The sequence below is a fragment of the Hydractinia symbiolongicarpus genome, chromosome 11 (assembly GCF_029227915.1).
Source record: "Hydractinia symbiolongicarpus strain clone_291-10 chromosome 11, HSymV2.1, whole genome shotgun sequence".
Lineage (NCBI taxonomy): Eukaryota > Metazoa > Cnidaria > Hydrozoa > Anthoathecata > Hydractiniidae > Hydractinia > Hydractinia symbiolongicarpus.
The window spans coordinates 8,809,534-8,834,169 of NC_079885.1; the positions used below are offsets into that span (position 1 = coordinate 8,809,534).

The following is a 24,636-nucleotide window of genomic DNA, read 5'->3' on the forward strand; positions in this document are numbered from 1 at the left end:
ATCTATGTTGTTATTTTGTTAAATAAATAAGCAAATAAAGAAGAAAAGCCAATCTCAGATACTTCATCTTATTTGCTTTTTTCTTGTGTCTCTTATCATAGTACCATTTTTAGATAATCCTTTATGGTAAGTGTAAGGAATGTTTTTTTCTTCGTTGTTGTTTTATTACCGAAAGTGCAAAAAAAAAATTTAAACACATAACTTTATGATTTCATGTAGGTAAGGTATACAACGTAGCTAATGGTAACCACAGATCTGCTTTATGCATGATCCTATAATATTATTCGCCTATACTGGTTTTGGCGCATTCGTGCAAAATGCAAAAAAGTACGAAAAAATTAGTGCAGGTAATTTGCACAAGAGAAAAAAAATGAAAGAGAAAATCTAATAATGTGCTCATATTGAAATTTTGGAAAATATTTCGGTTTGTACCCTATTCGCTGAGATTAATTTTTTATTTATTAATGCATGCGAAAATTTATATAAATAAGTTTCACTAAATCTTGGTTTGTAGATTCCTAATATTGTGTGGAAGTTTTTTCTTGATTATTTTTAAAAATTGCCAAACATTATCGCCTAAAGAATGCTCTACGAAAGTTCCACTTTGAAGGATGTATGGGCTGAATAAGCAACGTTAAAAATATAACTTAGTCATGCTGACATCAGCAGAAGGCTTTATATCTAATTAAATAAACTTTAAGAAGTTCAAAGTGCATGTGTGTAATATCGAAAGAGAGTAAATGATTGCTTGTGGGTACGATCTTTGACATTTAAACCTTTTTTCAGTAATAGATTCAACCTCTTCCCCAAGTCTCTTTTACGCTTGTGATATTTTGATGGGACCAGAATATCATAGACGTAAAAGAATTTTCTCATAAAAACCGCTCAGTTGCAAAAACAAGTCGCCATTAAATTGCAAAAATAAATCCCGCAAAAATTTATTCAGCATCGGCAAACGTTTCGAAAACATATTAGATTCCCAAGATAAAATCTTTTTTCTCTAAATTAGTACGAATCTGTTTGTAGTTATTTTTCCCTAATCCTTTTTGATTCTATGTAACAGAAACCGCAGAGTTTGAGAGCCACCTCACTTCCCATCTCTTATTTGATGTGAACAATGTCCAAACCCTTTCCCAGAAAAGAATATGACAGGTAGTTTCGCCCTTTTACAATCCCATAATTGTCATATGACAACATTATAAGGTAAGTACTAATTACTGGGACAAGGTAAACAAAATATGAATTATTAAAAAACATGAAAAAGCAAGTAAAGTAATTCAATTGTAAAAACTAGAATATATTGATTAAGAATTTAATATTTAAATTAGGCCACTGTATTATATTCTTAAGGATAAAACAATTTACGTAAGAAAATGTGTCTTTTTACGTAGTGCGGTTGATGCGGTCGGTCAGCAGACATCCCAAAACTTGTTTCAGTATGAGAGGAAGAGATAAAAATAGATGAAACGTGTAGATATTTCGGAAGTATTTACTTTCTTTAAGTACCTAGAAGTGTTGATTGAATGTTTGTGTTACCAATCTAAGTATCTATTGAGATGCGCAATGTCATTAGTACTTTTTTAAATTTACATTTTTAGGATAGGAATCGTATGTTAGTCAAACTTTCGCGAATGTCGTGATTTTTGGTCAAATTTTTTTGGCTCCTCAGGTCAGAGGACATAATTTTAAATAGAAAAAATTATTTTGCGCCACAAGTAATAGCAAAGTTGATCTACATGTAAGATCGACTTTATTCCTGGCATAGTACCGTTCTTATCGAGGGTAGTTGGACATGTCAATGAGCGTATTGCGAGACCTGTCTTGCTAACACCCTTTATACAACCATTTCACCCATCCTTTAGAGGCTCTGGGTAATTTTTGGTTCCTCTCAATCAGAGGACATATGCTGAAATTGAAACAAAAGTACTTTGCACCGGGTTGATCTGCATGTAAGTTGGACTTAATTTCCGTCATGGTAAAGGACGTCTGTACACTAGAGGTGAGAGGATTAGTAAAAAGTGGAGACAAAAGAGGACGGGAAAGGAAAGGCAGTTGAGTCAATGAGTGCATATAACAAGACCTATCTTGCTGAAACCATTACACATCTAATTTACCCATCCTCAAAGTTCTGGATAATTTTTGGATTGTTTAAGTCAAAAGACATTATAAAAACTAAATACTCAATTTCAATACAAATTAATAAATAAGAAACAAGCAAACGAACGAATGAACGAACGAACGAACGAACGAACGAACGAACGAACGAACGAACGAACGAACGAACGAACGGACGAACGAACGAACGAACGAACGAACGAACGAACGAACGAACGAACGAACGAACGAACGAACGAACGAACGAACGAACGAACGCACAAATTGACAAATAATATATCCTACGAGAATTTAAATATACTTCTTCGGACATTCTTGGTGTAGAGATTCTTTTTGTCAATATCTTACTCGGTTGCTGATTCATTCAAATTAAATATTTACTTTTGCCAAGTTATCACCGCAACTGTCATCCACACATGCTCCATTCACATTATGCCCCCTCACTATCAAACACCGCGTACTCATTATAATTTTCATGTCCTTTCTTTCTTTTTCAAGTTTGCGACATTTAACATCAATTTCGTAATAATTGGATTACTCAGTAAAATATATGACTTATCAATCGAAAGTTAATATTGGATTGGCATCTCAATCTTGTATTAGGTAATTAATTATGAATGATCAGAAATATGAAGTTTTGTTGATAGTGTATACCCTGCATACTACGAAAAATTTTCTTCATCTGATAAGAATTGACTAAATTGACTAATGTGGCTCTGTAGCTTTTGTGACACCGTAGCTTAGTGGTTGTAACTCTCGCTCTTTGGGCTCTTTGGGGTTCCATTTCTCTTGACGGCTATTCAATATGAGCCGGGTTAACCCAAGCCATGTGAGGGAAATTTCAGAGATGGCACACTGTGTGTGCAGCTGGATGTTGCAGAGAGTAGGCTGGTAGAGCGCGAATCCTAATTGGGTCTGCGTAGCTCAAAACGAGCATTAAATACTACAGGATTCCCCATCTAAGCCATGACCCCTCCTGGAAATAATAGAGAGGGTGTATCCCTCGATATTTGTGAGGCTAGCCACGTAAAATATGCACATTCATCTATCTATCTCTATCGTCTCAAGCAAAATGTTCGAATTTATTTCAAAAAAAAAAATTTCAGCATTGTTGTATTATAAACGATTTTGTGCTTTGTGACACTACAAAATGAGCATTTAAATTTGGTCTTTGCACTGCTCAGGTATTTTATTTATGTTATGGTTCATTCGGCTTTTATTCACTTCATTATCTCCCGCGTGCTTGAAGTTCGGTTTCGACAGTTTTGAAATATGTATTTTCTGTGCCTCTCACTGCGGAAGTCATTAATGCCATTATAATCTCGTTACTTGATGATATGAAGATGATATCATAAATAATATTACCAGGAAGAAATGTAAAAAAATATTTAAATAATACCGTATGTACTCAATTATTCATACTGTGGAGTTGGAGTTTCAATTTTTGAAGTACAGGCGAGTTTACTAGAAGGACAACACAATGAATTTATGACGTCTGTTTTGTACAATAAAAATTTTTGACAACTTTTAATTAAACTTTTAATTCCACAAATGTTGTAGAATGCTACATATGGCATAAATCTTTAATGGCATAAATTGTGGCAGGACTGAACGATTCGCGATTTTTTATTTTATTTATTTTCTCTTTTTCGATTTTACTTTCGTAAATTAAAAAAATAATAATCCAAAGGGCGTCGCAAACAGCTTAGCTACATAAAAACCATTCCGGGAATGACTCAATGAGGCCTTTAAGAACTTCCCAAAAAAAAAAACTTTGCAAAAGAGCCACAATGCGCCATCTTTGTGAAAGTTCCTGAAATATATATACGTCGCTTCAGCGTTAAATTATGTAACACGTAACAAACAAATTTGGTCGCATTAATTTCAAATCCCGTTAATTTGTCTTGCGGTAAAATGATGAGCGAGTTATATGTATGTCACTAATTTAACTGACTGCTTAAAAAAAGTTAAGCAGGTCAAAGTTACGCCAAGTATTTGAACATCGTAGCAACAATCTCAAAATAAATCGAAAAGAATTGCGTTTTATGTACCTCCTTTGTTTTTTCTCTTTTCCTTTTGTCATAATTCTACATCTATCGCAATTTTATTGACAGATTAACGTTCAGACATTCCATTAAATTTCATATTACACCATTAAAGTTATGTATCCGCATCAACACATCCGCAACGACCACAGAAGTATAGTTTAGGAGACAAATAAGATATTCCTTTAATACACGTTCCCCGAATGACATGTGTTTAAAAATATTAGAATTTTTTATGGTTTAATCTTAATACTATTTTTCAGCATCGTTGCATTGGTGCGTGCATAACGTACATAACTTACTCCAGCATGGTTGTTTTGGTGGTAATGTCAAAGCCTTCCTATCTTTTGACTTGTATTAATAACAAGAAGTCCTTGGACTTGAAGATTTTCGCCATTAGCAATATGAAAGCAACCAGAGTTTTGAATAACCTGTAAATTCCTGAAATTTTAAGTATAGACCGTGAGAACAGACAATATAGTTCTAGTATAACAAAATATATATATTTATTTAACGCGAACTGAGGGCAAGTGGGTCTGAAAAACTAGCTAACGATGTGTGATTTTTTCTTCGTCACGTGTCAGTGCAAAGTGATCTTTTACTGTATTTTGACCCGATTATATTCATTTATTTTGGTAAGAATACGTGAAAAAATCCTGGAACTTCTTTATTGCATTGCTTTACTGTTATCAAAGATCATGACTATGTCTTTAAAATTGACAGGCTCATATATTGAAGGAGAGTTGACTGGAAAATACGTCGACCGAAGAGCTGGATATGGATTGGCTAGCATATGAAATAAAATTAATTTAATAACAAAAAGAACACGTATTGTAAACAAATGTTTAGACAAAAAACACGAAAGTATTGTAAACTATTGTAAACGAAACAAAAACAAAAAATAATCGGGACCTAGAAAGAGTGTCCGCTTTAAGGAGGTGTCCACTTTAGACTGTCACCTTTAAAGAGGTCTTAATATATAAATATATAATAATTTTTTTACGTCTTACGCAGGTGTCCGCTTTTTAGGATGTCCGCCTTGGGGACGTTTCTATTATGCATGATTCTACAAAAGTCCGTTAGGTAGTAACACATTGCGATACATTATTGTGTGATCCTTTGCGCGCTTCTCAATTGAAAAACGAAAAAATGATAAACAGTTATTACTATTTTTAATTTTAGTAAATATAAGTGCGCAAGCTTTTCTGCATGCCAAGGTGTATTTTTCTTGTGGTTTCTCCTCATACAAGCGTACATTAAACACATTTATCTCGCCAACTCCTTCGTAAACTCCGGTTAGCCATTTAAGCTATTACATCAAGATAATACAAACAGAATTGACGTCAAGTAATTTATTATTATACTATGCGCAAACACTCGCCGATGGAAGGAACTCATTAGAATGGAAATTCACTATAGTGATGATATTTTTGGTATGTAGTCTGTAAAAAAGGGTTAAGAAGATCGAAAAATTCCTAACCAGTTTTCCCACAACGTTGTCCTTTAACTTCTTCGTCAGTTTGTGCGATACATATTATAATATAAACCAATAGAGAGGTAAAATGACCTACAAAAGAATTTTTTCTGTCTTGGTACAATTTTTCTAACATACGTTCACTCTTTCTTTTCAGAAAATAAAGGAAATTTACGAAGATAAATTGACATCTATATTAAAAGCTATGCAAATAAAACAAAACTTCGACGGAGAGACAAATGAAACGCATCTGGTGAAGATGAAACATCTGGAGGAAATAATTATTGTTGCCCAAAGGAGTGTAAGTTAATGTGATACCTGAGATCATTGAAGAAGCAAAAAAACTCGTGGTAAAGATGAATACAGAAGCTGTAATGAATGCGAGAAAAAAAAGGCAAAAGGAACTGAAGTGAACAAATAGCAGAGAAGGTGGAAGATGAAGGCGATGCCATGATGAAGGACACGGATGGGTTAAATCAAATAATTGGAAGTAATCCGCGACTATCAAAAGGATGCAATTGAAGACCTAAAAAGAAAAGTTGCTTAGATGGATAAGAAGTATATCCAATGTAAACAGCAAACAGAAAGCTTCACCACTATGTTTCCCAATAAGTGCGCTGGGATTACAAAGATTTTGCGTAGCAATTTTATTTGCAAAATCTTCCCCAAACAACATTTCCAAAAAAAGAAACTGAAAGTTATGGCTTCGATTGAGGAAGTTCCAGAATTGTTTCAGTTGCATGCTGCAGAAATACAAAAAATTCTAATTCTTCCCTTACCTCGTATCTATTTTTAATTTCTTTTTCCTGTTTGTTTGTTTGTTTTTTGTTTTCTGTTTTCTGTTTTTCTTTTTGATTTTTTTTTGATTTTTTTTTTGTCTGATTTTTTTAAAATCTTTTTCTGGATATCTTTCTGAATTTCTTTCTGAATTTTTCGTCAATCACTTTCACAAAAGGACAGGACAGGGCGGTTTGTTTTGTATATTTTGACAGAACATGAACAAGCCTCCGGCTCTGGTGAGTACCCGTAATCTATCAAACAAGTCTTTTTCATCAGATCTTCAGGACCATGATATTTAGAAGATTTTTATGGAAGTTAAAGAAGACATATTTAGATTTGATCATGTTTATAGTGTATTTTTATTAGTTAAAATTAAAAAACAAAGCAATTCTATTAGTTCCTCAAAAAAACACAATTTTTAAGGCCACGGGTGAGTGGACAACCAAGCCTACGCGTCAAGGCTCTGTTCTGTCTCTATGTCTCCTATCATCAGGCGATTTTAAAGATTCAATTAATCATTTGTTTTTCTTGCTTTCGTTAAATTTTGTTTAAAAAAATAAGAATAAATTTCGGATTATCAAAGTAATAAATTTATGATGAGGTAATTAAAATGTGGTTTCAAGAGAATCATTATTTACCAGTTAGGAATGTTTTGAAATTTACACCTCTTTCTTCGGCGTTTTTTAAACTTTTTAGCCGACATAATTTAACGATTTAAACTTAAGTTTTTATAATTAGCAAGAAAAAAATAGGTGGGAGTAAAATTCAGAACTAACTAATAAAACAAGAAGCGATAAGAAAATACAATTAGTTTAATTAAATGTATAATTATTTGTAATTCTGTTTGATTACTCATTTTTTTAAGTATATTGAAATATAACACAGAACTGTTTTCTCATCAATATATTTTCTGTGGCCTAACAAAAATTTAACGGAACCATGCCTTTATCTTTTCTTGACTCATACAAACATAAAAATAACATCGCGCAAGTGTAAAAGCATAAACACAAGCAGATTATATATCTGGGGCATGAAAAGTCATACAGATGCTTATATGCCAGTCAAACCAATCCATCCTCGCCCTCGAGCCATTATTACAGCTCGTCTAAATTAACCAAAAATGCAAAATGCCCTAGGAACGAGGTTAAAACTTGTCCAGTCAGTCAAACTGTTCAGAATCACTGTCAGAAATAAACTCGATTTTATTTACTTTGTATTTGAATCCTTTCTTTTTTTTATTCGCTATTTTTCACCTTTATTAAAACAAGCTTTTTAGTCATTATATTTGATTCATACCGAAACAGAATGTCTGCTGAACTGAGACTGGACATTAGGTTTAGCACATGCCTATCTCCTCAGTAATTTTGCTTAAAATATCACAAATAAGATAGTGGCATTACTACATAGTTTTACTAATGCTTTTGTTATTTGCAAAAATACTGCACTATCTCCAGGATGTTCTTATTTTAATTGGAAATACTATACCGTAAATCTCCAAATAAACGCCCGGGGCGTTCAATTTTCCGAGTTTTGAGGGGGGCGTTTATTAAAAGGAGGCGTTTAAAAGAGGGAGGCGTTTATTTAATTTTAGTTATATTTCTTTTACACAACAGTTAAAAAATCATCTTCTTCTTCATCTTCATTAAGATTACCAGGATCATTCGCATCCTCGATGTCAGAATCGGTAGGTTCGAATGGGTTAATTTCATTAGCATCGGTATTATTTACCAACTTAGTTTGGTCTGCCAAAACTGATGCCCCGGCAGAACAAGGTTTGGTACTTTTGAAGCAATGAATCTTGTTTTCTTCACTCCCGTCGTTTTTTTTAGATTTAGGGCACAACCTTTAGATCTTTATCATTTCCCAAGCACGTAAAATCCATTCTACAACTGTGCGTCGGAGGGCTTGTTTCATGTTTCCTTCTACCGTATTTTGATGGACACCATTAGCCAACCATTCATCGTACATATCAGAAATAAACCCTTTAAACGATTTATTCCAGTACACATCTGGGGCCTGAATGTACTTTGTACACCCACCTGGAATTAGAGCACTTTCGACTTTCATTTTTTTCAATGAAACTTTAACCTCGTCGGTCATAGGAGCTTCGGATGTATCCCACACAAGAAGCCTTTTACCGAGCATGTTTTAGATTCGATTTTTTTTGAAAATAAATCATTGAACTTTATATTTACCAGTGAATGTGACGACTTTGATTTTAACATGGCTAGAGTAGAGTCTCTTTGGTAAATATCAGCTTCTTCACAGGGTAAAATACAGAAGTTTAATACGTGGGCATCATGTTTACAAATCTAACTGGACTCCCGTTTTAAATGAAAAACTGATTGCTAAACCGGACAGTAGAGATGAAGCCTTGGAAAATGATAGTTTGCAATTGGAATTTTTAGAGAAAATGATAGGGAAACAGAACTGGTTGGGCATGCCCCAATAGATTTATCAAGTCTTCTTCATCATTTTTTGAACGCAGACCCAAACAACTTATAGATGTGACAGTGATGAGTAAACGTAAGCGCGAGATTGGTTTGGTCGTTCCCGGTAAATTTGATTGTTTCACCAAATCCAAGCGGATTTCATGTGTGTTGGACGAGCAGCTACATCAACGAAAGGACACTTACAAAACCTTGGAACTTATTCACCAAAAAAAGTTTTTATACCGGAAGTTTCCTGTAATTTTTTAAAAAAGAAATTCTCATCATTAATTGGTTTCTCTTCCTTCTCTTGTATCATCTATAAGCTATTACATAATAGAGGTTGACCCGTTTGCCAGTAAATTTACGGTAATCACCTCTCAGTTTTCAAACAAAAATGCAGACCGCGATGTACAGTAGACGTCCGTTAATTCGAATGCCCCCAATTCGAACTTCCCGTTATTTCGAACAAATTGCCAAGTCCTTTGAGTCATATATTTTGAGCTGCTTAATTCGAACTCCGCTAATTCGAACATTTCGCTAATTCGAATAATTTTTTAATCCAAAGGCTACATTATGCTCGTTAATTCGAACTTTTGTGTATCGATAAAAAGATTTTATGGGTAAATAAAAAAAGTTTTCATTTTTATTCATTTTTATTGCATTAATGGTGGCAAAATTTCTTTCAATATATCAATTAAGTTGACATTTCCAATAAAATGAAGTTTACAAGGAATTTGGAGGCCTTGCCCATCGCCAAGCAAACAACGTTAAAAGATTTTTGTAGTAAAGTTGTAATAAAGTTATATTAGCATAAAACCTTCAAACGTTTATTAAAATTCTTGTTTTTTCTGTACTTTCGATAATCCCAACATTCGTTAATTCGAACAAATAATTTATTCCCTTACGTGTTCGAATTAACGGACGTCTACTGTAATTTAATTTTACACGCTTTTTTATGAGTAACACGAAATTCATCAATAAAACGAAGTAACAGTCAGCTTGAAGTAAGTAAATATAAGACAGATGAAACTACAGGAATTGTAAAATGCAAGATTCGTGTAACAATAAGGTTGATTTTAAACTGAAGTATGATTTCGCTTGACGTACCAGGCTTACTAAGAAACTAAATGCGCGAATTTGGTAGTTCTATCTATTCTTATTTTATCTGTCGACTGTGTACCCTAGATAATCAACTAGGCAAGATTTGAGCCTATAAAATGTGGAAAATTAAGCCAGATTGAGCCTTGATCAATATTTTGTGTTAGTTATAAAAAAAACCTGTGTGGTACCAGTCTAAGGGCTTTTTTTCACTTTCTGATATGTGGCCAGGGCGACTTCTTTCGCATCATCATCACAATTATCAGAAAGCGAAAAATAATGCAGGGTGTGATCTTATATCGAATATATCATATTATATATATTGACAACTTCTTACTATCCAAAATGCACACAGGCTAAAATTAGTCGGTGTAATGTATGTTCTTGTTTTATTTGGTATTTACTGTGTATGTGTCATTCATCAGAAGAAATGTTTAAAATATCTTTGTTTGGCAAAACTTAGTGTATATTCTCGGCAAAGGAAAGCCTTTAATAGGCAATCATTAATGCAAAAACCTTTCGTTTTCCTGTTTAGTTATACCGCTAAAAATACACCAGCTCATTTTCAATTTCACATAATGTCCTCTAAGTTAGAGGAGCCAAAAATTACCCAGAGGCTTCACAGGGAGGGTTAATTGATTGTATAAAGGGTGTTAGCAAGACAGGTCTCGCAATTTGCTCATTGACTTGTCTAACTGCCCTCGATAAGAACGGTACCATGTTAAAAATAAAGTCGATCTTATAAGTAGTTCTGCTATTTATTACTTGTGGCGCAAACAATTAGTTTTAACTGTTTTTTAGTTAAACTATCAATGAGGACCGACCAGTTTGTCCGGATATCATTTTCGTGAAATCGTTCAGAAAAAGTATTAAAATCATTAAGATTTCGGATAATTTTTTTAAACGGGTGTGTGCCACAAATTTTATGGGCAGATAATAAATCCAGATTTCATTGCTGTTGCAACAATTCACTTACTCTTTTCTTTTCGATTTACCCCCACCCCTTGCTACAATTAGGTACAGGAGAGTAAACTTTCCTTTATGACTACAATGAAGGGTGAGAACTGGTTGTGGCCTCCTTAAAACTCTTCAACTCTCCTCTAAGGTAATGATTTTAACAACTTTCTCCTGATATCTCATCAACTTTAACTTTATAACCTGTCGCATATTTATTTTCAAATGGATAGAAATGTTACATTTGTACAACAATAATTTGTTCTTTATTCGCAGCATCACTGTTATTCTCAAAAAAAAGTTGAAAATTACTTAATTTCGTGTGCTAAGGAAAGTGCGGAGTATTATAGAAAAAAAAATTATTTTCATACGGTGTGTAAAATCTCAAAACTTATATCGTCAAATATTTTTTTCCCCTTAACTGTTTTTGTTTTTCAAAATGTCGGAAATTTCCATTGTTTTTCGTCAACAATCTTTCGACTTTAAACCTGTGTCTATTTACCTTCTACTTCAACCATGGCGAACTTGAGCACTCCCGGAATGGGAACTTAATTCTACTTCATGTGGCCCTTATGTTATATCTCTCTTGAGTTAATAACATCACGCAACTGTAACCATAGCAGGTTAAATTATCATGGGGACATGGTTAAGTCATACAAAGATGCCTATCTGCCAGCCAAACCAACCCATTCTCGTCCCCAGAGTCTCTTTGCCCTGAGCCGTAATCACGGAGCGGCCAAATTAATCAAAAATGTAAAATGCTCTGGGAACAAGGTTGAAATCAACCAGTTATCTAGATTAGTCAAACTGCTCAGAATTACCGTCACCAATCCCCCCATTTTATTTGATCTTATTTGAAAGTTATATATCCAAGGTATTCTTCATGAACCTCTAACTCAGCGCCTGTTGTCTCTTTTTTCCATTGTCTTGACGTCCTGTTCAAAAAAAAAGAGATAACAACGCGCTGGGAACGAGGTTGCGTACTGTACGTGTTATTCATCGGCGGAAATGTTAAGTCTTTTATTTTGCGAAACTTGGTGTACATTCTCGGCAAAGGAAGAGCCTTTAATAGGCAATCACTGATGCAAAACCTTTTTTTTTTCCTGTGTGCTCATACCGCTAAAAATTAACCCATTCATTTTCACATAATGTCCTCTGATTTAGAGGATGCAAAAATTACCCAGAGCCTTATAAGGGTGGGTTTATTGGTTGTACAAAAGGTGTTAGCAAGACAGGTCTCGCAATACGCTCATTGACTTGTCCAACTGCCCTCGATAAGAACGGTGACCTGTCAAAGATAAGTAGATGTTATAAGTAGATCTGCTTCGTTATTACTTATGGCGTAAATAATTTGTTTTAACGGCTTTGGATAAAATATCAATGAGGACCGACAGGTTTGTTCCGAATATCATTCTTGTGAAAACATTCGGAAAAAGTATTTAAATCACTCAGATTTCGGATAATTCTTTTAAATGGGGGTGTGAGATAGTTTGGGGACGGATAATAAATCGAGAACTCATTGTTGGTGCAACAATTCACTTAAACTTGCCCTTGTAACTGCACTGAAGGATAAAAAAAGGTTGCCATGCCTCCTTAAAACTCCTAAATCCTTCTCAATTTTAAAAAGTCTCCTCAAAACTCCTCTAAAATTTGTTTTTATCTAAAAACTTTTTCCTCAAATCTCCTCAACTTTAAAGTTATAACGTCACGCATGTTTTTTCTAAAATGCATAGAAATGGTACATTTGTAAAGCAATAATAATTTGTTCTTCATACGCAACATCGCCGTCATTTCCTCAAAAAAAATTGGAAAATTCTCATCAAAAGTACACAAATCTTTTCAAATTTAGCCCGTAAAATAATGATGGCAAGTGAATATGCACGACTGGTGATTTATCTATCTATTATGTTTATTAACTTGTCTTCTTTGAATATTTCTCTCAACATTTGAAAAAAGATAATGCTTCTGAAGTTCGCACGATATCATTTTTAGAAAAGAACATTTTTAATACAGGCTGCGGTGGCTTGGAGGCTGTGAGAGCTTTTATTTCTGAAACAAGCATATTCTGAGAAAAGATGTTACATTACATGATAGAGGCGATTTAAAACTTTTGTCATGGGTAGATGCAGCAGCCTATAATTTGTTTCTTTCCACTGGAGTCAAAAAGTGACAGATAAGAAGTTATGGTCTTTATAACATATTTACATTGGCGCGTGACCTTGTGGTTATGAAGTTCGCTTCGTAATTACAAGATCCGTGGTTTGGTCCACAGCGCGGCATGTTTATCAAGTGTCTTTACCACAGCTACGGGTCAATCCATGCTATGTGAGGGAAATTGGGTCGGTAATGCTATTGTTTACTTAATGTATACATTCCGAACACAAGACCCACAATGATAACAGTGTTTCCAACACTGAAGTGTCTATATCCTGTATAAATATTTATAATAATTAATAATAAAACAGCAATGTTTAGGGAAACATGGATCACAAATTATGGCTGATAGACGGCATGTCGTCTTTTCGCCTTTCTTGCAACGACAATTCGCGTCCTGCAGGATTTAAGGGGGTTAAAGTAATTTGCAGGAAATTTGATTTATTCATTTTAATTTGATGTTGTGCAATACTTTGACAGTTCGATAATATATTATCGGACTATTGAAAAGCGCAAAGGCTAGGATACACGCGTGTAATCAGACTTTTATATTGACACATATTAATACATACAATATTTTTATCTATTCTAATTCTTTTTCAACACATCGCAATGTTTGCCTTTATATTTATCGTCACAATAAACTTTCACGTCAAATTTTACACTGCTAACTCGACCTTTAATTTCTTTCGAAATTACGTTAGCACTTGTGGAGTTTGCAGACGCTTGCACGGGAACAATGACGGAAAGAATGTCAATTAAATCGTCGGGATTTGGCCAAGTGTCAACGTCATATGTCGTAAACATCACTTCTAAAAATCTCTAAAATAAAACAAACTGTATCATAGGATGAATTTAGTTTACTTAAGTAGGTTTCTAAATGTTGAAGCCTATTGGTTACCCTTACATATTTAGGATTTTATTAGAAAACCATACCATTTTTTGAAACAGCCTTCTTTTATCTGTCAAATGGTTGCATTGATTTTTTACAAAATTTACCACAGCAATGCTGACATCAAATTTTACTTTTACAGTGACGATATGGAGTTGGTCTGCCAAATACTATTACCACCTAAATGGCCCAAAAACCATCCTGATCCATGTTTTATACGTATTATTAAAGCTCAAAAAACCATGAGATGATTTTTACTTTTTAAGGTGGCATATTATCCCCCTGGATAACTAAACCCGGAAATAGGAGTTCCGTACTCTTCATTGGTTGAAAACTTGTCTTAAGCCTACGTGCGTTCAAACGTTAATGTAGCGCGAAAATAATGGAAAACTAAGAAGAGAAAACACTAAAATGATGACACTACTGGTTACCTACCTGCCATTTCTGAAATGAAAAGATCATTGGATTGGTCACACCCTTCCCCAAATCATCACCATTCTTGAATACAATACTACTCTGCCCACTGAAGGTTTTGCTCTCTAGTTTTCCAACATTACACGAAATACGTGAAGACGGTTGGTTAAAATCAGTAACACATAAGTAGAGTTTGGTATCACACTCTCCGCGGCATGTTTTCCAAGGCCATGTATCACAACATTCTTTTCCGTTGTCGAAATGTTTTGGGTTACTGAGGCTTTTAAGATTTATTTCGACATAGCCTTTACCATAACCTTCCTAAATATAAGATGAAATTAACAGCTGCGAACATCATCAAGTTCTTTTTTACATTGAAAAGTTTACTACGGATAATGTTAACCACAATATGAAACAGTGCGTTTTTTTGGCTAACCTAGAGATTTTAGTTTGCTGAACAAGGTTTTTCTATCACAATTGTCAAACTGAAAGGCTTTTTCTGCGTAGAGACTACAGACAAAAGCTCTGGACTATTGTGTTTAATGTAATATTTTATTGTTTGTAAAACGACATGCGTGCAAAGTCAAAGTTTTGTTTACTAAATCCAAATTGCGATTAATCAGGACATATCAGGACATATCAGGATTTCTTAAGTACAATAACTTCGAAGAGTTTTCACAGTATTGGAGTCAAGCTTATGCCACCGTAGTTGTTAGAATCTGGTATCTTCGTGTGAATTTAGTGAGGGATGTTGTTTTAAAAAGATTTCGTTGAATATCTTTATTTACTTCACAACTATTAGCATGTACAATGTGTTCTGCCAATCCTCCATCTGGATCCTTTAACATGTTTAGTTTTAATTTATTTACAGCTTCAACGATAATTTCAAGGGTATTATGTATATTAGGCTTATTAACTCTTATCTGCCCAAGAGGTCCATATATGGTACCCAAAAACAATCCTGAATTTTTCGCTGGATAAACTGTTTTTAATTTCGTTTTTTATTTTTCTGGCTCCAGTCTCTTAATATTAAGAATTGCCTTTTTAGCCACTATATGTTTAGATTTCGGGAAAAAATGGTAAAATGCAGATGCGTTTCTTTTATGTAAACTGTAGTATTATATTTTTGAGCGTATTAATTTTCTGTAATAAATTTCGCACAATAGCGAACGCGCAAAAATAGAAGAGGTAACATACATTTTAAGAAAACTAGTCGTTAGCCCGTGGAAAAATCCACAGCTTTGCCCGTCCTTTTTATACAGCATTGCGTGCGTCTCGCTGTTTGAGCAGCTAAGCTACCATTTTGCGTGACAGACGGACAGACGTATACGGGTATTATAACATAGATATTTGCACCAAAATAAGATTTCCTTACGTGTATGACTGTAGCAACAAGAAATACAGCAATGAGAATCATCCTCTAAAATGGTAGCTTCAGTTACGCACACAAACTTCAGATGCAAAAAAGGCAGCACAAAACATTTTATTAGGATATATATTACATGGCATGTTTCTTGAATTATTTGCTCAGCTTATTCCTGCATAAACATTGTAGTTTGCTCAAAAACCTTTTATAAACATTTTCGTGTGCAAAATTAAAACTTTTGCATGGCCCATCGCAAAACGTTGAACTAACAGGCGTCCTTTTTCAAAACCTAATTATTAAACGACTTATATGTAAAACCATTCGTTAGCCTGTGGATAAAAATATCACATTTTGTTGGTGGTTAGCGTTCTGGGCGACATACAAAGTACGGCCATTATTATAAAGATGCCGGAAGGCTGTTTTTGCTATGACGGGGCAACAGCAGGCTGTACAGTGTTTTTATTACAGCTGCTGTTACGGAAAACTTTCTTTTAGAGTTCAAAAGATTCTGGTCTAATGTATACATGTACCAAGCACTCCACCTAGATGTGCGGCACGCTTAATCAGTTGTTTAACGTCGGGTGTTCAATGCAAAGTATATCCTCCAAGATGTAATATACGTGTTTTTGTCGAGGTTTTTTAGCACATAGAATTCCCCTCACGAATTAATCCAATTAACAATAGAACTCCTTGTTTGTCTGTATATACAAAACAAACTTTATCCTTAGCAGGGCGTGGCTTTAGTACCGCACAGCAATTCAATTTAACCCTTTAGTTTTTCTTGCGTAATTTTCGGAAGTGTCTGGAAGAAAATCGACTTTTGATTAGAATTTTTCTTACCCACACCAGTTTGAAGAATTATTATCAATAGAACCACTTTTTTATTTGATACTTCCACCTTGGGGTTCTCTCTACCCAGGTCCCTAGAATCTGTTGGTTGGGTAAATGAAATACGCAGGGTAAAGAGAAAAAACTTTAACTGCTTGCTATTTTTGTTCCAAATATATCTTCCACTACCAACACTTTATATATTACAAAAACTATTTGGCTTCTATTCTTATTCACGCCTTCTGCTTATTATTTTTATGAAAGACTGTGGGTTCTATCTCCACATAAGGCCGTTGTCTAGTTAACTTCTGAGATTTCTGTAGTCTAAATGGGAGCTTTAAACACTGCGTGGTCCCTCCTAGAAACAATTGAGAGAGTACATCTCATATACATACATAAAGTATAAGTTACTACTTAATCATTCCCTATTTCTTGTGAATACGCTCTACTCTGGTACAAAACACCAAAATGAGTAACAAATGGGAAGCCTAACACAGGAAGGCAGTATCAGCATCTTTCTGTATTACTAACTAAATCAGTGTATCAAAAGCAGGTTTAATAAAAGAAGAAAAAAAGTAAGGTAATAATCGGTCTTTTTCTTATGTATGTACAACATGCCGTCAAAAATAGGTTTACATTACTCTTGTAGGAAAATCAACTCATAGAGGTCAACTCTAGTTTGTTTGTGTTTTAAATAAGATTAATGTGTCTTATCATATGTATCCATGCCTTTATATCCACCAACATAACCTTCTGCAGCTTTTTGTGCTTCTGGATCAGCGTTATATCGTCCCGCTAATCCTTTCCCTTTACCGGACTCATCAAAGCGTTCTTTGTGGAGACCGGTGTATTTTGATGTATCTGTCAGCCGGTCAACTGCTCCTTTCTTTGTTGTTTTCTGTGAAAAGAAAAAAGCATTTAAAAATTGTCAATGACGACTGAAATTTCGCTTGAATTTCTACAGAATGTAAACAAATCAATTGTTAAACTTGTACTGTACGTCTGAAATAACTTATTCGTAATAATTTTCGCGCAAAAACGTTGGTTATTAAATTTAGAATAGGAATTATACGAAAGTTAATATGCGTGAAAATATAATTTACACAAAAATGCATCTTTATTTTGTCTTTTATTTTTTTTATTACTTTTTTCCTTGTTATTTCCTTTGATGTTCGACATTCAAGCACAACCCAACACGTGGAGTTCTTTGAGACAGTTTTCCGTCGTTTTCTGCCAATTAACAATGGTTAAGGTCTATATTTTCAAAAAATTTCCATTTAAATTTAGAAACATTCAGGCTTGAGTTAAAAAGTATGTTTCTTATGAAAAACACTTATACCTGTATATTCAAAATTATGAGTTAGTACTTTTCTGAATTTGACTGTTTGGTGGGAAATAATTACCTCTGGACCAATCAGAAGATTTAATTGGCATGCATAAATTATCCATCCCCAATAAGCACCAGTGCTGTTTGTCTCTAGAACTTAGATTAAAAATTTGCGAGAACATATTTTTGGTGAATAGCGACAGTGCCAATTAAAGCTTTTTTCAAGAAAAAAAAAATATTAGCGAAATCGCGAATTTTAATTATCACGAAAATTTATTCCATAGAGGCAACTTTTAGAGAAGGTATTGTTAAAAACTCTTTTGACAAACTTATTCAGTTAGTCAAACTTAAAATCAAACAAAAAAATTTTACCCTGTCAATTTCGCGAAATATAGAGTAACTAAAGTATGGTTTACAAAGAACAAGTATATATCTTCTCTCTGCAGAGAACACGAGGAATCTATTTCTCTAAAACGCGTACTTTAAGGATACTTATTTTCGCGAAATGAACAGGCTTAGATTTTTCGCGGTAAATAACTTTTTGCGGTTGATTAAAACTATTTTTTTTTTCACCATCTGACAAAAACCGCGAAGGTCATGGGTTTTTAAAACCATGTTATCTATTATAATAATTACTTTTTCCGTGTTAATGACTTTAGTACTTAGAATGCAGCAGTATAAATATAAAAACATTGCTAATCTTATCTATCACAAAAAACAGCGGGGACTTTGTTTTCGCGATTTAACTAACCTAAAACAAAAAAAAAGTTACCGTTGTTTTCGACGTTTTTGGTCCTAACCCATCTAGAATAGCTTGTTGCAGCTTCTCAAATCCATTTGGATTTGCAGGATATTTTTTCTCCGCCATTAATTCCAAACCCTTTAAGAATTGCTGATAGCGTATCTTCCGTTCAGCTTTTCTAAAAAATAATAAGTAAATATCTAATTAGCAATATACCTTATTGAATCTTTTTTGCCCTAAAAGGAGAAAATTCCTAAAGGGTGTCTGCACAATTTTGGCTACTTTTAGCATCTCCCTGCCCCTTTCAACCAGCCCCCCCCCCCCCCCCATTCCTGCGTGGACACAAATTGTAATATATTATTTAATCCTTGAAGCTTAGTATAGCTTCTCAGTAGAAAAAGATAAATTCCCTAGACAAAAACAACTACTAAGAATTCGCTATTCAAAATACTTCTGATGTAAATGGATAACAAAACGACTTGTATAATCCTCTCTTCTCTAAGTCAACAAAAAGTACAAAAATATTTCCCTGTAAAGGATGTCCGGCTGAACCCCCTTCCTCCCCCTGCCTGCTTTGGTTTTATTTTTGCTACCCCCTTCTTTAAGGTGTGGAGGTCTTTTATGGATGACCCGGTATGAGAAGGAAACTTGCTTTTTGAGTGTAGCATCAATTTAAATTAATTGTCGTTGAATTACAGTCGACAACAAAATGACAGAGATCCTCCCATTTGTTTCAATGATCTTTCTTTACGCCTGTCATATTTATACTGAAGAAGAACTACTTTGCTCATCACTAACATACAGACTGGCAGCTAACGGGATACGATCCGCGGTCCCACGGACTTGGAGCCGCAGACGAGCCCACTCAGGCAGTTACCTGGATGGTGTGTATACATAGGTAAATCTTTATCATGGCACATCCGTATTTTTCATCCTTAACAGATGTGATGAGCAAAGCAAAGCCAATATGGCTTACACGGATTATACTCGCCCGTCATGATCGGAGGTCCGATTGGGGTGAAACATTCTCTGTTGAGAATGAAACATACGGATGTGACATAATAAAGAATCACCTATGTACCTGTCATATTGTTCAACAGTCTCCTTGTAATAAAAAATAACGAGTGTATTAATTATATAGTCCCTTTTTTCTTTTAATATTTTCATAGCTGCTTTTACAATTGAAAATGGCAATCCCATAAAACCAAGTTCTTTCCATCTTTTTTAATAGCGTGTTTTTCCATTCATTGTATACGGATGCATCATGTCGCCTCAGTCAAGCGTTTTTAATGGCTTCATTAAATTGCTAATTTATCCAATTTTTGGTTTTGTCAACAAAAGATGCTTGCAAAACACTCAGCTCGTTGTGCTTGCGAGTCGCATCACGAAGTCCCTTAACTGCAGTTTTACGTTAAGGGCAGTAAACTGTTGGTTCATCTAATATTTTCTGGATTTTGGTAATCTTAGGTTGTTTCGCCCAATATTTATCGTTTTTTTTTTACTTGTTCTTCCTTTCTTCCAAGTATAGAAGACGATAAATGTGTTATACAATCAACACTTTTAACATTCATATCAGCGAAGTCATGAATACTGCGCGAAATATTTTGTTGGATGAATAACGATCGCGGTGAATCAGACAGATTAAAGCAAATTATGCCAACATGTCCCTTAAATGAAGAACCGACTATATATACCCTCTTAAAAAACCAATCCTTTTTTGGGCACGAGGTTGATGTTACGTTAAAGTCGTCCCGTTTATCATGACGTTACTGAAGGGAGATCACGAAGTTTCATGTATATTGATTTCGCTTGTTTGTGGAAAAATGTTTGAGAGAATTGTGGGATCGTAATTATAAAAGTACTAGTCGTTGCCCGTGGAAAAATCCACGGGTTCGCCCGTCCTTTATATTTACCCGTCGCAACAAAGTGGATAAAAGTATATCACATTTGATATTCGTGTTTCCGTAACATCATCATCCGTGCAGAGACAAAGAGACGACAGCTATTATTATAGAGATTTAGTATATAAACATTGGATATAAATACAAAAAAAGAAGACACTGGAAAAAAAGGTGCTGGACAAGCCGTCAAGTAAGGTTGATGTGGGAACGTTGTGTGAATTTGTCGCAAACTATAAAATAAAATACGTTGTTTTGTGCTGATTTTACATGAAAATGCGCGAAAATACACGATCGGTATAGGTTGTTTTCTTTTCACATAAAGAATTGCGCATTCGTTTTGACACTCCTATTTGCTTACGTTTACGCAGTAGCGGAACAAAACCACTTTTGGAAGTCTTACTGGTTGTATCTGAGTTCTAGTTTAACAGGCTTTGTATCCGCCAAAAAAAACAGCTTTGTGACCGACTTTCCAAAAATTAACTTTTATTTTCTAGAAAGTATACACCTCTCTACACCTGAATCAACATCCAACTTTTCGCCATCGGTGATAAACATTGCAAAAAGCATCAGTTTTCCAGTTTGCTTTTGATAAATCGAACCTAATATCTTCGTTTATTTTTGGTACGTGGTCCTTTTTTGTCCTTCTTATTCAAAACGTTCATTCTCTGACTGAAGGATACCAACAAGGCATTTTAGTTAACATGCATATTACAAATTATGTATTCTACAACAAAATGACATTCTTATTCCAAGTAAAAGTACACTTTAACAACAGAACTGCATTATACTTCGCTAACTTAAAAGAAGATTCAGTTTACTGGAAATAACCTATTCACACCATCTAAAATAAATCAATTATTTTTCCAGTCACAAATAAAAGATATAAAATATACGCCAGATAAATTAAATTACATCATACACTAAATTAAAAACTTTCATGGTACTAACTTCGGGTATTTATGTGTTGGGCGTATTCGCGAATTTACGAACCCGCGAAATATTATTCAAGACATCATTCGCGAAATTTATTACGCGCGAAAAAATCAAGAGATGCTAACTCGTGAAATTTTATCTCAGAAGAGTGAAAATTTACACAAAGCTACTAAAGATACTAAAATCATAACAAAGGATCAAGAAAGTAATAAGAAAAGCTTGCTGAATGTTTTATTGAGAAAAGGTTTTGCTTTCGAAAATATTTGATAACATTCTTAAAGTAAAAACAATTCTAGAAACATTAATCAACCTCCCTCGGACAAAACATACACACGCAACACTAAGGCAAGAAACAGACAACTAAAATCCGTGCATAAATATGATTTACAAACCACAAAGCCACCAAAAGTTAAGTAAAACAAGGTCTAAAAGTTTAGTGTGTTTTATCGTAGCTGCCTTTTTCCTTGTATGCACCAACATAACCATCATTTGCAGCTACATTTACGCGCCCTTCCAAGCCTTTTCCTTTGCCAGATTCATCAAAACGTTCTTTGTGCGAACCAGTGTATTTTGAAGTGTCTGTAAGACGGTCAACAGCACCTGATTTTACAGTTTTCTAAAATAACAAAAAGCTGTCAGTGTTTCTGGTTTCAGATACATTTATACATAATAATAATAATAAATAATATAATAAACATACTGTGGCGCCTGCTTTTTTTGGTCCTTTTGATGCAAGAATTTTTTCCTCGAGCTTCGGCACCTCATCAGCACTACCGTATTTCTTCTCAGCTAATAATTTTAGCGCAACTTGAAACTGTTGAAATTTAATTTTTCGTTCTGCTTTACTAGAAAAAGACGTTAGTAACATTAGTAGTATTAATGGAATAAAAAAGTTAGTGCTTAAAAAATACAACTGTTAATCAGGGTTTAGACAGACACAGAAAAACCTGAAAAAGGGGATCATTCTGGAAAACTCAGGGAAACTCAGGGACTTTTTTTCCATTTCTAGAAATTTTATAGAAACCATAAATAATAACAAGTGTAATACTTCATATACTAACTTATATTCATTAGCTTTTAGATATTAAATCATTGGTGAAATATATTTTAAATATGTCTATGACTTTTTTTTATTTCCAATTGCAGAAAATAGAGTAAGAAGAAGAATTCTGATAGTTTTGTAATAATGATTATGAATTGGTTGAAAAAATTACTGAGAGAACACTCAAAATTCATACATCCCTCTGGGAAAAATCATAATCCATACATTCCTAGGAAAATTAACTATAGACTATTAACCCGGACGGACTTAACATAGAGGGGGGTGTTTAATTTATGATAATAAAATATTTTTTTTAAAAATGTATATATATAAGAGACGATAAGTGTACATAGGAAAAGATATTATGTATATATTAATAAAACTAAAAAGTACTGAAAACATACAAGTAAGAAAGGTGACAAATAGCACATTTAATACACAGTTTAATTCTAGGATATCCAGCTAAGCTTTCTATAACTTAAATTTTGTTCTGCCGCCACTGGGTAACAGTGGGCAGGATTTTGATCGTTTTTTTGACAATTTTGACAATTGGTATTGTGTACACTTAAGAATAATTTAAATAATGACTCTCTTTTACTTGGTATATTTCTGTTGGACCAGAGTAAGCATGCTGAGCCATTTATATGGTATAAAAACATAAATTAGAAACTAGATTATTGAAGGATCTCTCTTTTTTCTGGCTTAAATCATTAATATGTTTTAGGAACTAGTTAATCTTTAAGGTTACTGTGAAGGAAAAAACTTACTTGATGAGTAGTCTCAGAAAAACCCTTATAATTTATCAATACTTTTATACTTTTTCTTATTTTTTTTTTGTTTCTGAATGCTTGATGAAAGACTTATTTGATAGTGTTATTTTCGTGAGATGTTAATTTTCCAAAAAGAAACTATAATGAAATAAATACCACCATTTTTTTCACTGTACGTTTTAAAATGGCTTTTTTTTCTGGGTTCATGGTTGCAGACTTCTTGTTTTTGCACCATTATATTCAGCATAAATTAAATTCAAGAAGGTTCTTTTTTTCTAATAACATCGTTATGAAATTATTTTCAAATATATATATATCATCATTCAAAAAAATGCATATTTTTTTCTTTCTGTCATCATAATTCGCTAATCAGTAATTTATACAAAAAATTGCTGTTAAGAGGAATCGAACCCCGGTCTCCGGCACAGAGTACAAGAGCTATAACTTCTAATCTACGGTGGCACTATTCTACACTATGCTTATTTTAAAATTGTTTTCTTAGTATATATATAAGGTCTATGTGAGGCAATGTCCACTCAATTTTTTTTGTCCACACAAAAGACAAGGAAAATGTTACTTGTTTGTGAGCCTAAAAAGGAATATGTAGCTAAATATTAACTTACGGTTTTACTTCAGTTCTGTTAAATATGATATCAACATCAGTTGCTGTTAACTTTTTGTCCAGGAGTTTCATGTCTCTAGCAAATTTTGCAAATTTTGACCCGTCCATCAAGGCTACATCATTTTTGCCAGCACCAAAAGCACAAAATGATTTAAAAACGTCCTCCATTGTGTATTTTAAAAGATAAAATAACCCAAGGTAGATATATATACGCGTGCAATCTTAAGGCGTTTCAAGTTAAGAAAGACAGGAGTAATCTGTGTTTGCATTTACTGTTTTAACTTGTATTCTCAAAGGCTGCTATAATTTGTTTACCTAGCTCGACCAGCCTTACTATACTAGCCAAACTCATTAATTTCTTTTCGAATAATCGAGGTAATTTAGAATGCTAAAAAACGTTGCCATCGAACTTCGTTTCCAGGACCACTAGATCACGATATTTCTTTTTCCCTTTGATGTCCACACATACTTAGTAGTTTTGATAAACAGGCATTTATTGTTGCTAAACTATAGGATGTGTTGAAATGATTATTTTATCATATTGGGATTTCCCTCCCCGTTACCGTGGCTTTACCAAGTTGCCCACTTTTACGCCAAGTTTGCCCTAGTAATAAAAATAACCAAAGATGTCGCACCTCCAATTCTTTTTTTTATTAAAAGTAAAAGTATAAAATTTATCAAAATAATAAAAAAATATGCGTGTTTCAAAACGAACTAGTTTTGAAGGGGCGCTGGGGACGAGATTAC

The 24,636-nt window shown here is 33.9% G+C and overlaps 2 protein-coding genes and 3 non-coding genes across 6 annotated transcripts; 1 reads left to right on the forward strand and 4 right to left on the reverse strand.

Moving 5' to 3' along the window:
• The first annotated feature begins 1,766 nt into the window (after positions 1–1,766).
• On the forward strand, positions 1,767–1,886 carry LOC130619988 (U4atac minor spliceosomal RNA). Its single transcript, XR_008980722.1, has one exon. It is a non-coding gene; the product is annotated as a U4atac minor spliceosomal RNA (small nuclear RNA).
• An 8,653-nt stretch (positions 1,887–10,539) lies between these two features.
• On the reverse strand, positions 10,540–10,659 carry LOC130619990 (U4atac minor spliceosomal RNA). Its single transcript, XR_008980724.1, has one exon. It is a non-coding gene; the product is annotated as a U4atac minor spliceosomal RNA (small nuclear RNA).
• A 1,404-nt stretch (positions 10,660–12,063) lies between these two features.
• On the reverse strand, positions 12,064–12,183 carry LOC130619989 (U4atac minor spliceosomal RNA). Its single transcript, XR_008980723.1, has one exon. It is a non-coding gene; the product is annotated as a U4atac minor spliceosomal RNA (small nuclear RNA).
• A 1,304-nt stretch (positions 12,184–13,487) lies between these two features.
• Positions 13,488–15,865, reverse strand: LOC130614410 (uncharacterized). Its single transcript, XM_057435837.1, has 3 exons — positions 15,734–15,865; positions 14,380–14,679; positions 13,488–13,874 (listed from the first exon to the last, which is right to left on the reverse strand). Exons 1-3 carry the CDS (start codon positions 15,773–15,775, stop codon positions 13,641–13,643), a joined length of 576 nt encoding a protein of 191 aa, XP_057291820.1. The 5' UTR covers positions 15,776–15,865; the 3' UTR covers positions 13,488–13,640.
• A 1,263-nt stretch (positions 15,866–17,128) lies between these two features.
• Positions 17,129–24,324, reverse strand: LOC130613944 (tubulin polymerization-promoting protein family member 2-like). 2 transcript variants are annotated; one of them, XM_057435318.1, is made up of 3 exons: positions 23,891–24,295; positions 18,652–18,799; positions 17,129–17,450 (listed from the first exon to the last, which is right to left on the reverse strand). In XM_057435318.1, the coding sequence occupies exons 1-3, from the start codon at positions 24,055–24,057 to the stop codon at positions 17,253–17,255; spliced, it is 513 nt and encodes a 170-aa protein (XP_057291301.1). In that variant the 5' UTR covers positions 24,058–24,295; the 3' UTR covers positions 17,129–17,252. The 2 variants fall into 2 exon arrangements, with proteins under 2 accessions (XP_057291301.1, XP_057291302.1); XM_057435319.1 differs by lacking the exons at positions 17,129–17,450; positions 18,652–18,799 and adding exons at positions 21,229–22,071; positions 22,156–22,300 and having other exon boundaries at positions 23,891–24,324.
• Between the last annotated feature and the right edge of the window lie 312 nt (positions 24,325–24,636).